Here is a 15,083-nt window from a genome sequence, read left to right as displayed (position 1 = left end):
GTTAGCATCCTTTTCATAGTATATTCTTTTCTCATCCTGAAAATGATACTTTGGAAGAAATATTTTTGAAAATTCTTCTCCCTTTCCATTTCCACATGCACACTCACCAAAGTGATTTTGGAAACATTTTAGATTTTATAAAAGTAAGCCTTTGGACTATGGCCTCATATTTTCCCTTCAGAATGCTGAGTCTACTATTAGAGGTGAATCAGCAATAAAAGCACATTGCTATGGATGTTTGCTTTGACTGCCATAACAAAATACTACAGCCTGGGAGGATTAAACAGCAGAAGTTCACTTTCTCATAGTTTAGGAGGCTGGAAAGTCCACAATCAAGTTAAGGTCCAGCAGGGTTTGGTTTTGGTGAGGACTCTTCCTGGTGTTTGTATGTTTGCCTTCTCACTGTGTCCTCATATGGCCTTTTCTCCTTGTGTATGGGGAGAGAGACTTAGCTCTCTGCTGTCTTTTCTTTTAAGGACACTAATCCTGTTGTATTGGGGCCTCACCCTTATGACCTCATTTAAACTTAATTGCTTCCATAGAGGTCCCATCTCCAAATAATGCCACACTTTTCTGAAGGGTTGGGGCCTCAACACATGAATATTGGGGGGGGGGGGGGCACAAACACTGAGTCTACAATGCTGTATTGGCAACTTTTGTATTTTCAATTAGAAGTTAGGTTCTTTATTAATTATATGGAAAATGTTTTTTTGTTTGTTTTGCTGCATTGTCTTAAATGAGCTTGTAGTATTATTAAAAGATTAAGAGTCTTTTTTTTCTCCCATTTACCTTAGAGTAGTTTTAGTTTAGTGTTATTTGGTTGTCTCTAATATGTCTGGACATATTCCAGACTGTCTGGATTAATATTTTAATTAAAGGACACAGGTAATAATATCTAAGTAAATAGAACCTTTCCAGTCATTTCTGTAAGAGTAAAATTAGATTTAGTTTAGCAGACATTCTGACATGAAAATTAATGAAAGCCAGTAAACCTGGTGTCAAACTCCCCTTTATTTGTAACAGTTTGTTTGGACTAAAAGATAAGAACTTATACACAACTGCTAATATATGTAAGAAGAGATTAGAAATATAATGAATCAAGAGTCTGCTTGTAATTTGATTGTGAAGCTTTAGAAAAAAAAGATTTTCCACTCCTACCCTAATCATGGGAAAGGAGGGCATTTCATGAGTAGGAGTTGAGGGACATTTGGCTGAGACATCTGTCACTTTATTTATTGTCACAATTAATTCAACTGCTGTGGCTGCTTAAACAGATAACTTCTTTTTATGTTACTGCTTTCACATTTACCCTGAGTTCATTTCATGAAAGAGTTCACCTCCTTCCTGGATAGAGTGAGAACATTCTCTGTTGAAGGGTAGGTATGCAAATATCTGCACTCTCTTGATAGACTCCCCCTCTTTTGCTGTAAAGACTAGTCATTTGTAATTGTCAGCTGTCAGTTATAGGTGTCAGCATTGGTTTAGAAACCTGTAAAGCAAAGGAAGTCTGAGAAAAGCAAAACTTTAGTACCTTCTCCAGTTATAGGAGCCATTGAGGGGCTTTGCCTACTCTGAAGCAATACTAAAAAATGGTGAGATATTCCCTACCCCCCAACTTCTCAAGCAACTATTTTTGAGAGATCCTAACTCCTTCTTTCCATAATTAGTTTACGTACAGTTTTAACAAATTCTAACAGTACTTAAGCTTAATAGGTCATAAATTCAAACTATATGATAATAATATTTTCTTTAGAATATGAACTTTACTATTTTCTGCCACTCATTCATAACCAATTGTGGATAATTAGCAGTGCAGAGAACTCTACAATATCTGAAAGCTATTCTAAATTTATAGATCAAGTATAACAGAGTCAAAATTTTCTTAAATAACTGGTATAATGCTAATTCATTTGAATAGATTTGATATGATATATATTTATTCTTTGTTTTGGTCAGGAAGCCAGGACAAATCCCCTTAATCTAGCTGAATCAAAGCAAATACAGCTGATTATAAAGCTGATTAAGGCAGGGACCCTCTCTCTCTGCCACCATATCCTCTCCCATCTTTTACTTTCTCCTTTCTCTCTCTCATTCTCCTTTTGCCTTTTCGTTTTTATGAAATTTTACATTTTCTCATATGCTTTGCCTTTGTGTTCCTATGTATGAATACATCCACCTTAGTTCTTTATGGACCTCTAGTGCAAGAGCATTATGAATCTGGAATACCTTTGTACCTAGAGAAACAATTCAGTTGTCTCAGCTGTTTCCCTCTGCTCCAGGTAACTGTGACCAGTGGGTAGTTTATATAGCGGCTCACCTTTTACTCAGCAGAAACTATGAGATCAGACTCCATGAGAACAGGAGATAACGACTATTTTCATTTAAAGAATATAATGTAGAAAATAGCTATAGGTAGTCAAGTAACTTTTCTCTTGGTAGGAGGGCATCTACTTTAAGTTTTTAAAAATGATGCAGGAGCTTTCCAGGACTTGAATAATTGAGTGTTTCTATTAATATAGCAATACGAGTAGGCTATGACTAAATGCTATTTTCTACCATTATTATTTGACTCTTTTTATTGAAGGACTTATAGAACAAAGTCTTTTCCTGTAAAATAACGTTAGAATATAATCATTAAGTATTTAGGTGTTACGGAGGAAGTGGTATTTCATAGTGGTTAAGATTTGGGACTCTGAGTCAGACTAATCCTAGCTCTACCACTTGCAAGCTGTATGACTATCCACTCCCTGAGCTTTAATTTTTTTTAAATCTGTAAAATAGCAATGACAATAGTATTTGCCTCAAGGGTTATTATAAAGTTTAAATTATAATCATATAAAAAGTCTTAGCACAGTATCTCATACGTATTCAATTAGTGTTAGCTATTGTTGTTAGCTTTCTTTTTTTCAGTGAAAAGTTTATTAGTCATCTCATTTGCATAACTGCTTGCTTATCTGACCTATGATCTTTGCCTCAACTGCCTGAAAGATTCACTGAAGGTATAGGATATAAATTTAGCTATTTGACCTTAAAAGTTACATTTTAACAGCTTTCTTAAGCTCTAGTTGGTCTATAGCAAACTATACATACTAAAAATGTATACTTAGATAAGTTTATACCACAATTTATGCATTCATTTACCTGACATTTAGGTTGTTTCCTGTTTTTTTGGATCTTACAAATAAAGCTGCTATGCACATTCATGTACAAGTTTTTGTGTGTGCATAGGCTTTTTTATCTTGGGTAAATACCCAGTTGGAGAATAACTGGATCAGATGGTGGGTATATGTTTACTTTGCTTAAAGAAACTTTCACATTGCTTTCCAAAGTAGTACCATTTTACATTCCTACCAGCAGTGTGTGAGAATTCCATTCCACATTCTTTTTTTTTTTTTCTTTTTTAAAAATATATCTTTATTGATTTCAGAAAGAGGAAAGGAGAGGGGGAGAGAGAGAGAGAGAAACATCAGTGATGAGAGAGTCATTGATTGAGCCTGAAACCCAGGCATGTGCCCTGACCGGGAATCGAACCCCGGTCGATTGGATCCCAGGTCAACGCTTAATGGCTGAGCCACGCCTGCCCGGGCTCCATTCCACACTCTTGCCAACACTGGGTATGGTCAGTCAGAAAGCTACTTTTAAAATTAGTACTCTTTCATATATTTTTTTCATGTTGTTATAAACATATCATATAAGGATTATTTGGAAGAGGTATAAAATATACCTTTATATACCTAAATCTTTAGTTGTACTGAAGTCTCTTTATTGGAAAGGTAAGAGATGGTTTACTAAAAATATTGGAAAATCGGGGGAGATACAGTTCTTTAAGAAGCTAATTTTACACTGTTTTATATGTATATATATATTTCCCTTTGATAGAGTTTTCCAGAAAAGGACCTCCTGCACTGTCCATCTAAAGACGCAGTTGAAGCTCATTTTATGTCTTGTGTGAAAGAAGCTGATGCTCTAAAGCACAAAAGTCAAGTAATCAATGAAATGCAGAAAAAAGATCACAAGCAGCTCTGGATGGGACTACATAATGGTAAATATAACTGTTTCGTTTCAGAATACCCTTTTATAAAGTATGAAGTCACTGTAATCTGTGAGTAATTGGTGCATCTTAGGATTGGTGGTACAAGTTTAGATTCCAATCTCTAAGCACAAAATTTTGCAAAGAAGCTACCTTCAGTCATCTCTTACATTGTACCCTTCCAACATTCCTGTCTTCCTGGATTCCCCAGCATTAGACTGATTGCTTTGCCTATAACATGACGGTAGAAACTTCCTGTGTTTAGCTTCTGGAAAAAGTGCCTTTCTCCTAATTATGATCCTTCTGGAATTGCAATTGATACCCTGTTTGCATACCAAAGTACCTCCATTTGGTTAGGGTATGAACTCCAACCTCTGTTTTCTCAGAACAGTAAGACTTGTTTTGTGCTTAGATTCTCTCTCCTGGCTGGGACTTGGAAAATGTACTCAAGGAAAAAACTGGGGACAATTTGCAATTTACTCTGTATTCTTCATCTTTTAGAGGTCATAGCTCCTTAATCTTTCCTGCACTGATTGCCCTCCAGTGCCTTCAAACAGTTCTGTGTACAGGAGGTCCTTGCTTTGCACAAGTCCAGTATGCATGAATTTTAGTTAACATGTTTTAGTTAAATAACACCATTCCAAGTTGCCAAGAGATTAAATCTTAAACGTTCTCATCAAAAGAAAAAAATTTTTTGTAACTTTATATGGTGATTGATGATAACTAGACTATTGTGGTGATCATTTTGCAGCATATACAAATATTGAATTATTGTGTTGTACACCTGAAACTAATATAATGTTATATGTTAATTATACCCCAACTTTAAAAAAAAGAAATAAAAACAGTTTCCCAAGAATATGGTTCAAAATTTTACTATTTTTATTTTTTTTAATTTACCTTTATTGTTGAAAGTATTACAGATGTCACCTTTTTCCCTCATTGACCCCTTCCACTGGTTCACTTTTATTTGCCATGGTATATATTAACTGAATAATTACATAAAGTACAAACTTTATTGCTTGCTCTTTGGTCCATGAATCATTGTGCAACAATGCATATGTGTCATGATCAGTGATCAGTCAGTCACTTCACTTCTTTCAGTGTCTGTCAGTGAATCATCATTATGCATCTGTTATTTTCATCTGTAGACAGCAAAGCATATAGTTATGTTACCTCCTTGTCTCCAGTGATAAGCCCACAGAATGTTTTAAACACTGGATAATTAAAAGAGGGAATTGGCTAAGAAAGGTGAAAATGAAGCAAAGAAAGAAAAAGTGATAACCTTGGAAGCGAAATTTGAATAGAACTAATGGAATTATAGAAGACATTGCTGACTGTGAGAATGTGGACACTACCACCATTTGAGAGAGTTTCAATAGCAGCCACAGGAAATTAGTGAAGGTGAACTTTTTCACATAAATGTGGAAGGGGTTGTGATGAAAAGAATGAAGTTACCCCAGAGGAAGTGATGCTGGCAAAAAAAACTCATTAAAGGGACAGGGATATTTCATGATGTTGAAAGCGCAAATTGGTGGTATGTTAGAAATTGATCCAAACTTGGAGAGGAGTATGACAGTTCACCATGGTTTATGAAAGATGCTTGCTGGTAAGTTACATGTCCTGGAAGCAAGCACTATTCAAACATGCTTATGTATTTTTTTTTTACAAAAAAATAAAATACTTTAATTCTCCATGTTCCTAATGTTTTAAATTACTGTGTACTAAATAAATACAGTATTAGTCGTATTTACTTTTTTCATTTTTCTATACATTGGTAACTGTCAGAGTTTTTTATGTTTTGACAGTTTTGTAAGGATCACAGAACAATTTAATTTTCCCATTAACTGTTAAGATCACTTTACATGTTCACATCTTGCAAGGTCACTTTTCCAGTCCCACACTACTATGCAAAGCAAGGACTGCTTGCATTCTGTCCATCTTTCAGAATTGTTTTTGGACAGGGAGTTAGTCCAGTATAAGGCACTCTTTCATAGCAACTATTAGAATAAAAATGAAGGCCCTACTCCCCCCCAAAAAACTATAATGTAAAAAACAAAAGTGATACAATTTTATCTTCTGGACTATATTATTACCATGTCAAAGAGGTGTTTAATAGTATTAAACTTTCATTATGCAAAATATAGAGTATTATCTGACTCGTATACAAAAGGCACATATTTTATGACACTGTACTGTAAATTAAGTTTTCTCATTTCTTTTAAGTTTCTTAGATTTGACCTGAGTTACATGGAGTTGCTCCTTCGTTTCATATTTGTACCTCTGGTATTTAGCAACTAGATTATTTCAGAGGCAGGCACCAGGCCTTTCACCTCATTTATATTACTGAATACACAAATTTTTATTAAATGATCAAGAGTTTACAATCCTTTAAGGTATACTTTTCCTGTTTCCTTGCTGGCTATTTGAAGATGAAGTGACATTTTAGGAAACTTGTGAATCAGGTTACCTAAATGGAAGAAGCCAGGAATCTTCCAAAGAGAAAAGGGATCTGAGAATAATTTGGCTTCAGAATTGAAGTAAATAATTTAAATGTATGTTCTTGAACTCTGTTGTGAATGTGATGAGTCAGCAATAGAGAGTTTATCCCTAGGCAGAGGATTCTAAAAAAGATTGAAATGTTTCTTTTGAGGCATTGGAGAATTGGGTATGGAGGGTGATGATTAACAATTGTGAACACAAAGGCCTGGTTTTTAGTTATCAGTTCTGCTAGTAGCTTCTTAGGGCAAGTCACTCAGTTCTTTTAGCTTCAATTTCTTTATCTGTAAAACAAGAGAATCTCTGTTTCTCTTACAGGTGTCTCTAGAGGCTTTAGTGAAACACTAACATACTGGGTTTTGTTGTTATTTATTTATTTATTTATTATTTTGTTGAGAATATTACAGATGTCCCCTATTCCCCCCCTTACCCCCCTCTACCCATCTCCCACCCCTCCCCAGGCCCCCACCTGTCCATTGTCTGTGTCCCTGGAGAGTGTTCACAGATGCTTGTAAGTTCTTTGGTTAATCTCTTCCCGCCCTCCTTCCCACCTCCCCTCAGATCTGTCGTCTGTTCCATGCTTTCATACCTGTGGTGGTATCTTGTTCGTCAGTCTATTCTATTCCCTAGATTCCACATATGAGTAAGGTCATGTGGTACTTGTACTACTACAGTATGTGTGAAAGTGTTTGAAAGCTGTCTTGATAAAAGAATTATGAAGAAGTCACTTTGAGACTCTAGAACCTGGGGTTAGCAAACAGTGGTCATGGCCAGCCACCTGTTTACTGTTTATGTAAATAAAGATTAGAACTCTGCCACACCCATTCATTCATGTATTGTCTATGCTACTATCATGCCACAAAAAAACAGAGTTAAATAGTGGAAAGACCATGTAGTCCACAGCCTAAAATATTTACTACCTTTGTTGACCATTTTAGAAAATATTTGTCAGCCCATAGAAGGTTGACCAAACCAACAGCTAGCTCATATTTATCATTGACCTAAAGCATGACTGAAAATGTCACACACTCAGAACTTGGTATAACATAACGTATCAGACTTAGTCTAATAACTGCCTTCAGTGATATTTTTTGGAATAAAATTAATTCCCCACCCCAGCCAGGTGGCTCAGTTGATTGGAGCATCATCTTGTACACCAAAAGGTTGCGGGTTTGATTTCCGGTCAGGGCACATACCTAGGTTTCGGGTTCGATCCCTGGTTGGGGCATGTCTGGGAGACAAGTCAATGCTTCTGTCTTGCATTGGTGTGTCTGTCTCTCTCTCTCTCTGTCTCTCCCTCCCTCTTTCCCTTCTTCTCTCTCTAAAAATCAGAACAAATCAGGTGAAGACTTAAATTTTTTTTTCCTATTTTTGTTTTAGCTCATATTACTTAGTAAGTTAAATTTTATAACTTGAGTTTCATGAAATTCAACTTAAAATGGTATGTGGTTAAAACTATTTTATTCCATTTTTGTACTTAGTTATAAATTACTTTTCTTTGGTTTTGTTTGTACTGGTAGTGATTGGGCTGATACACTTAAAATCTTATGTGCGGTATCCTGTGGATAGTGGAGACTTTGATAGTTTATTTTCTACTTTTTAAAAATGAAAATACTCATTTTAGGAAATTTTTAGCTGGGTGAAGGCTGGTTGTAGAAAATGTTATTATTTACATTAGAGTAAATTAGTGTAAGGTGGGTGTAATTAATTTGTCCCTTCTGAGTGGAATGCCCTTTCCATCCTTTTTGTCTATGTAACTTTTACTTGTGTTTTAATGCTCATCTCTTTTGTCACCTTCTATGTGAAACCTTCCCTCTTTTTTAGCCAACAAATATTTATTGAACATCTACCATGTGCCCAACACTATGCTGGGAGCTAGTAATCCCCCAGCAGTGATTGAATAAATATGGATTCTGTCTTTGAGGAGCTTACAGCCAGTGGAGGCAGAACTATTGTTTTCATACACTCCTGGCACCTTGTCTGTTTATGTGCACTTTTGCTCTCATATTTCATCATACTCTGGAATAGTTATAGTTTATGCATTCTGCTAGAATATAAATTTCTCCTTGTTAGACTATATTACATATTTTGGTATCCCCTGCACCTACTCTAGTGTTAGGCATAGAGTAGACAAAGTAAATATTGACTGAATGACTCCTTTATTTCTTTCTCATACTATAAGGAAGTCATATTACAGCTTTTTATAAATAGTTTAATATTAGTATAAAATTGTGGAAGTGCCTTGTTTGAATTTATTTGCTGAAATAGAGTTTATGTTTAAGAATTTTTCCATCCAAAAGAAAGTCCTATTAATTTGTGAAGTCAAAGGCATTTCACCATTTGGTTAGTATAATTGCAAATTGGTCAAGATTGAGACACAGCAGATGGTAAATTTATATATTCAGAACTGCACCTGTAGAGCATAACAACTAAACGATTTAAACATTTTTTGAATACTTTCAAATGCTAATTTTAATTTTTCAGATCTCTGTGAAAGAGAAATAAGAAAAGCTTTTGAAACCAAGAAAACTCATTTAAGACATACTCTGCCTTTCAGTGTTTTTTATGGGTTTTCATTTTTGATGTAAAAGTATTTAACTTCCCTGTACAACAGAGTTAGTGACCACAAAAAAAGAAAGAAAAGAAAAAGTACCATTTTTATTATTTATAAGACAGTTGTCACATGTGCAGGCTATTTTCTGTTAAATTTCAAGCTGTTTTTCTTATAAGCTAGAGATTTGAGGAAATCTCTAAAAAATATTTTTAGTATATGAGTTAGTTTTCAGCCTTATTTTTTAAAATATACTGTAGAAGAAATGATGCCATTAAATAAATTCTTCAAATAAATGCAAGTTTTGACTGCTAAATTTGAATATATACATTTGTTTCTAAAGTGTGGCTAATCACTTTGAGCTAGGTAATGTTTTAGAGAAATTATTTTGTAGTGTACCATTCTAACTTAAAACTGGTTTTTAAGAGGAAATAGTGATTAGCTTAAAGGTGATTTTTGTAACAGGTCATAACATTTTGAAAGTACTTTTGTTGGGTAGGTGATATAAAAGATAAATGCAGTGGTTCTAGCTCTTTGGAGGCTTATATGGTAGAGACAGTTTGGTTGTAATTAGATTGCTTTGTTTTTGTCAGTTGCATATAATAGAATAAATATTTGACTGAGAATCTGTTGCTCAGAGGAGCTTTGGGCCCGATCATTACTTTGCCATCTCTTATCAGTTGTGTGGCCATGGCAGGTTACTCTGTAAGCTGAAGTTTCCTTATAAATGCAGTGTTAAAATCCCACAAGACTCAAAATCCAAGGATTGTAAAGTGGTAATCACTTATATCTGAATTCTGATAATGAGATATTCTCAATTGATTCCAGAAGGACTTCTTGGAATAATAATTAGTGTTCATAATTTCTCTCCCCCTTTTCTCTCTCTCTTCCCTCCCCTCCCTTTTTCCCCTCTTTGTTGTCCCACCCCCCACCTTCTCGCCCTTTTCCTCCTGTCCCTTTTAAGTAGGACGTAGGTGGAAGGTAGTAGATAACTTGCCAGAAATGTGTGGTGTCATAATAGCAATACTACTAAAACAGAGAGACATGAGATTTTTGGACTCAACTCTGTAAGAGTGATGATGTAGAAAATAATATAAGGACATGTTGGCTGCTGAATGGAGAGTGAAAGTGAGTGAAGACTGGAAATAGGCTCTAGTAGTAGATCTGGGAATAGGATGGTAATGGCCTTTAGGGTGACAATAGTGTAACAATGAAATGCTCAGCCTTTCTCACTCCACCTTGTTCAAGCCTGCTTTGTTCCCATGGTCTCCAGGGTAATAGCTTCTACTTAGTCTTGCAGATAGACATGCTAATAATCATTACAGGAATTCTGCTTGTGGCTTGAGTTTTACAAAAAAACAGTCCCTTACAGAAGAGATGAGGGAAATGTGTACAAAAAAAAAATGATTATCAGAGATTTGTAGGAACCTCCTACAAAATCTTCCTCAGACCCCTGCTAGCACCCAGATGTCTGTGCTTATCAGTCATCTCTTGCCCCTCTCATTTCCCCTTCCATTGGCCTAAAGGAAGCCTGAACTCTGTACTTTCGTAAGATGCTTAGGTCTCCCATCTTCTCGGTGCCTTCTTAATCAATAAACCTTTCCTTACCCCAAACTCTGATATTTTTAGTTTTGGCCTTTTGAAGCATGGGGGCACAGGAACTTTGGACTAGTAACAGTAGTAGAGATGGAGATAAGTCAATGAATCTGGGGCTGTTTTTAGAGGTGGAATTGACAGAATCTGTTGTTAGATTAGATGTAAATTTAGGGCGAAAGAAAAGAAAGAATCATTCCTGGATTCTTACTTGGGCAGCTAGATGGATAGTGATCTTTATACTGTGACATGAAGTAACTAGATAGAGAATAGGTTTGGGATGGGGAACAAAGCCTAATTGAAAACATCAGCTTTGAGGTCAAAAGTTTGAAATGTCTCTGAGACATTCATGTGGAGATGTATTGAGTTAGGTGTTAAGTATTGTGTGTGCCAGTGGATGGAGAAGGCTTAACAGATTTGAATCAAATGCTACAGCTTCTAATTACATACTTGTTTACTTTCACAATAACTGCCATCTTTATTTCATCTCTTAAGGTGTGACAGTTAATCTTCCCAGTGATACAGGGCAATGAAACATGGAGCAGCCCCTTATATCCTGCATGTTTGGCAGCTTCTTATATTCACTAAATCATGTGTTTTTCTTTCTGCATGTGTGTGTGTGTGTGGCATTCAAGAATGTACCACTTTGAGAAGTTTGCTTAAAACAAATTTGTAACCTGCTTGAGCATTCAGTTAAATTTTACTTTGGAACAAACAAATGTTTTTACTATATTGTATTACGTGTTTTAAATCAATCTCTCAGTATTCTACTTTCTGTAATTAAAAATAATGATGGAAATCTAAAAAGTTTATACATTGCCATTTTAATATAAAGCCATAAATATACCCTGCTAGGCTTCTGGAGAAATATTGCTCTTGGAAATTACATGATTTAAGTGAATAAATTTGGTAATAATTTGGATCATAGCCTCTTCTTACAGTGCTTTGGGTATACTTGGCAATGAACATCATGGATAATAAAACTACATGTTGAAAACATTTAGACAGTTATTTCATAATACACTACAAATTACACTAACATAAGTTTATTGGAAAGAGTCCATTAATAACAATGAATGGTCATATGTCCCAGAGATCTTTCATGGTAGGGAATACATTTTGTATGAGATTCAGTTGATATATGTATAAATCTATATGACTAGATTAATACTTCAGCCTAAACTCTGATTAGTAATTGAAAATATTTTTGGTGAACTCATGTTGCAGCAATACAAAGGTTTAGTTTGTAACATCCTTTTAAATAAAATTTCAAATCATCTATAGTAAAAAGGCTATCTTAGATCTTTTATTTATATTTGATCCAGTTAAAAAACTTTAAGAAGCTTTCCTTATGAATATTGGTATACTATATAGAGGAAAGGCAAACAAACATCTGTCTGGTCAATGATTTTCACTCTTGGGGTCATGAACATCATTACTATTTGAATTTAGAGCAGGAGTCCTCCTTTCAGCCTTACATACACACACACACACACACACACACACTCACACACACACATATTATAGTTTAACTTATTTTGATTTTAATTTTAAAAATATTTTAAAATTTTTTTTAAATTTAGGTATAATTGAATAAAAACATAACATGCTTTTATTGATTTTAGGGGGGGGAGAGAGAAAAACATCAATAAGAAAGAAACATCATTGATCAGCTGCCTCCTGCACGCCCCCTACTGGGGATCTAGCCTACAACCTGGGCATGTGCTCTGACTGGGAATCGAACCTGCAACCTCTTGGTCCATTGGTCAGCGCTCAGCTACTGAGCATACCAGCCGGGCTATAATTAACATTAAATGGTATATTAAATTTCAGGTGTACAACATTATTCAATATTTGTATACATTACAGAAATGATCACCACAATAAGTCTAGTTAACACCCATCACCTTACATAGTTAGAAAAAAATTATTTTCTTGTAATGAGAACTTTTAAAATCTACTCTCCGCAACTTTCAAGTATGTAATACTATATCATTAACTATATAGTTACCATGCGGTATATTATGTCCCCAGGATTTATTTCTTTTATAAATACAAAGTTGTACCTTTTGACCTCCTTTACTCATTTCTTTCACCTCTTCACCCTTCCTCTGACAAACCACCATCTGTTCTCTATATCTAGGAGCTTTTTTTTTGTTTGTTTTTGTTTCTTAGATTCTACATATAAGTGAGATCATACAGTATTTGTCTTTGATTTCACTTAGCATAATGCCCCTGAGGTCCATTTATGTTGTTGCAAATGGCAAGATTTCTCTTTTTTAATAATATTCCATCATGTCAGTCACATTTTTTTTATTCATTTGTTATCAATGGACACTTAGTTGTTTCCATATCTTGGCTATTGTAAATAATGCTGCAGTGAACATATAACTTTTTAAGTTAGTGTTTTGTTTTCTATTTCCAATAAGTACCCAGAAGTGAAATTGCTAAATCATATGGTAGTTCTATTTTAATTTTTAGAGGAACTGCCATACTGTTCTCCTTAGTGTCTGCACCAATTAACATTCCCGCCAACAGTGCACAAGGGTTTTCTTTTCTCCACATCTTCTCCAACACTTTTTATTATCTTTTTTATAATAGCCATTCTAACAGGTGTGAGGTTATATCTCATTGTGGTTTCAGTTTGCATTTCCTTGATTAGTGATACTGAGCATCTTTTCATGTACCTATTGATCATCTGTATGTCATTTTTGGAAAAAATCTATTCAGATCTTTGCATTTTAATCAGATTAAGGCTTTTTGTTTTGTTTTTTGCTGTTGAGTTGTCTGAGTTCTTTATATATAATTTTGACTATTAACCCCTTATCAGAAATATCATTTGCAAAATATTTCCTCCCATTTGATTGGTTGCTTTCTTGTTTTGTTGATGGTTTCCTTTGCTGTGCAGAAGCTTTTTAGTTTGATATAGTCCCACTTGTTTATTTTTTTACTTTCGTTGCTTTTGCTTTTGGTGTCAAATCCAAAAGAATCATTGTCAAGACCTATACCAATGTATATATGCATATATAGTTTAACTTATTTTGTTTTGAATGTTTTGTTTCAAAACTTAATTTCATAATTCTCCTTAACAGAACAGAAAAGCTAAGATGTATTTACTTTCCTATTTTTTTTTTGTTTTGTCAGTTAACTCTTCATCACTTTTCTTTAGACCAGTGTTTCTCAAAGTGTAGACAACTGACCAGAAGCATCAGCATTACCTAGGAACTGATTAGAAATGCACTCTCACCCTGTTTGCTGTGGCTCAGTTGGTTGAGCATCCTCCTGTGCACCCAAAAGGGTCTCTGGTTCGATTCCAGGTCAGGGCATATGCCCGGTTTCTGGGTTTGATCCCCAGTGGGGGGTGTGCAGGAAGCAGCCGATTGATGTTTCTCTCTCCTTCTCCCTTTTCCTCTCTCTAAGACCAGTAAAAAACATTAAAACAGAAAGAAAGAAATGTGCTCTCAACCAACTGAATCACACTCTAGGGTACATCCCAGTAGCCTGTGGTGCAGCAAACCCTCCTCCAGATGATTGTGGTACACAAGACTTAGTTTGAGAATCACTGGAGCCGTATTTCTCAACCTTGGTATTATAGATATTTTGGACTGGTTAATTCTTTGATGTTGGGGTGGGGATGGGGCTGTCCTGTGTGCTGTAGGATATTTGACAGCATTCCTATCCTTCACCCACTCACTAGAAGCCAGTAGCACACTACTCCCTACTCTCAATCATGGTGTTAAAAATGTCTCTAGACATTGCCAAATATCCCGTCATTGACAGAATCACACCATTTGGGAACCACTGCTCTGGAGAGAGGTGCTGTAGAGTTAATGGATAAAACTGCTTCTCCTTTAGAGCTGCAGTGACCACTTATTGGATCCCCAAGTTCTGTCCTAGGCATTTTTCATGAACTGCTACTGTCATCACAACAGCCTTGCAAGGTATGTTTGAAAATGTAAAGCCTGGGCCAAACCATTTATGAAGTTTCTCATCTGTGTTACCAGCTCAGCCCTTGAGAACTAGTGCTTTCAGTTGTTAATTTAATGACTCATTAGACCATATTTGGAACTATATTGTTTAAACAAAAAGAATTTGGCATATAAACAAATTTAAAAAGTTATTTTAGCCAGTCAACTCTGTTATGTAAACTGGACGATGGGGGTTATTTTATTTTTTCTGAGGTGACTATTAAATAACAAGTAAATCAATAGTATACTGTCATTTCAGTAAGACTAATTGTGCTTACATTTTTGAAGTAACGTGTCTTCTATATTTTTTCTTTTCCTTCTTTTGCTTCCTTTTACCTCGCTCTCCAGCTTTCCTTGTGGCACTTGATCTGGTTCTACATGTGTTAATAACACCTCTCTCTCTTACCTCTCATTTAAATTTACCTCGTCTCCAACCCATTTC

The 15,083-nt window shown here is 35.3% G+C and overlaps 1 protein-coding gene across 3 annotated transcripts in view; it reads left to right on the top strand.

Moving 5' to 3' along the window:
* Window positions 1-15,083, top strand: part of ATG5 (autophagy related 5) — a 97,611-nt gene that overhangs the window by 24,172 nt on the left and 58,356 nt on the right. For all 3 annotated transcript variants that reach the window (XM_016217513.2, XM_016217514.2, XM_016217515.2), the window contains exon 5: window positions 3,880-4,042. In XM_016217513.2, coding sequence (XP_016072999.1) covers window positions 3,880-4,042 — 163 coding nt within the window. The remainder of the gene's footprint in view (window positions 1-3,879; window positions 4,043-15,083) is intronic.

Source organism: Miniopterus natalensis, chromosome 5 (assembly GCF_054644295.1).
Source record: "Miniopterus natalensis isolate mMinNat1 chromosome 5, mMinNat1.hap1, whole genome shotgun sequence".
NCBI classification, from domain to species: Eukaryota; Metazoa; Chordata; class Mammalia; order Chiroptera; family Miniopteridae; genus Miniopterus; species Miniopterus natalensis.
The sequence above is the reverse complement of the archived record's forward strand: the minus strand, read 5'-3'. Positions and strand labels throughout refer to the sequence as shown.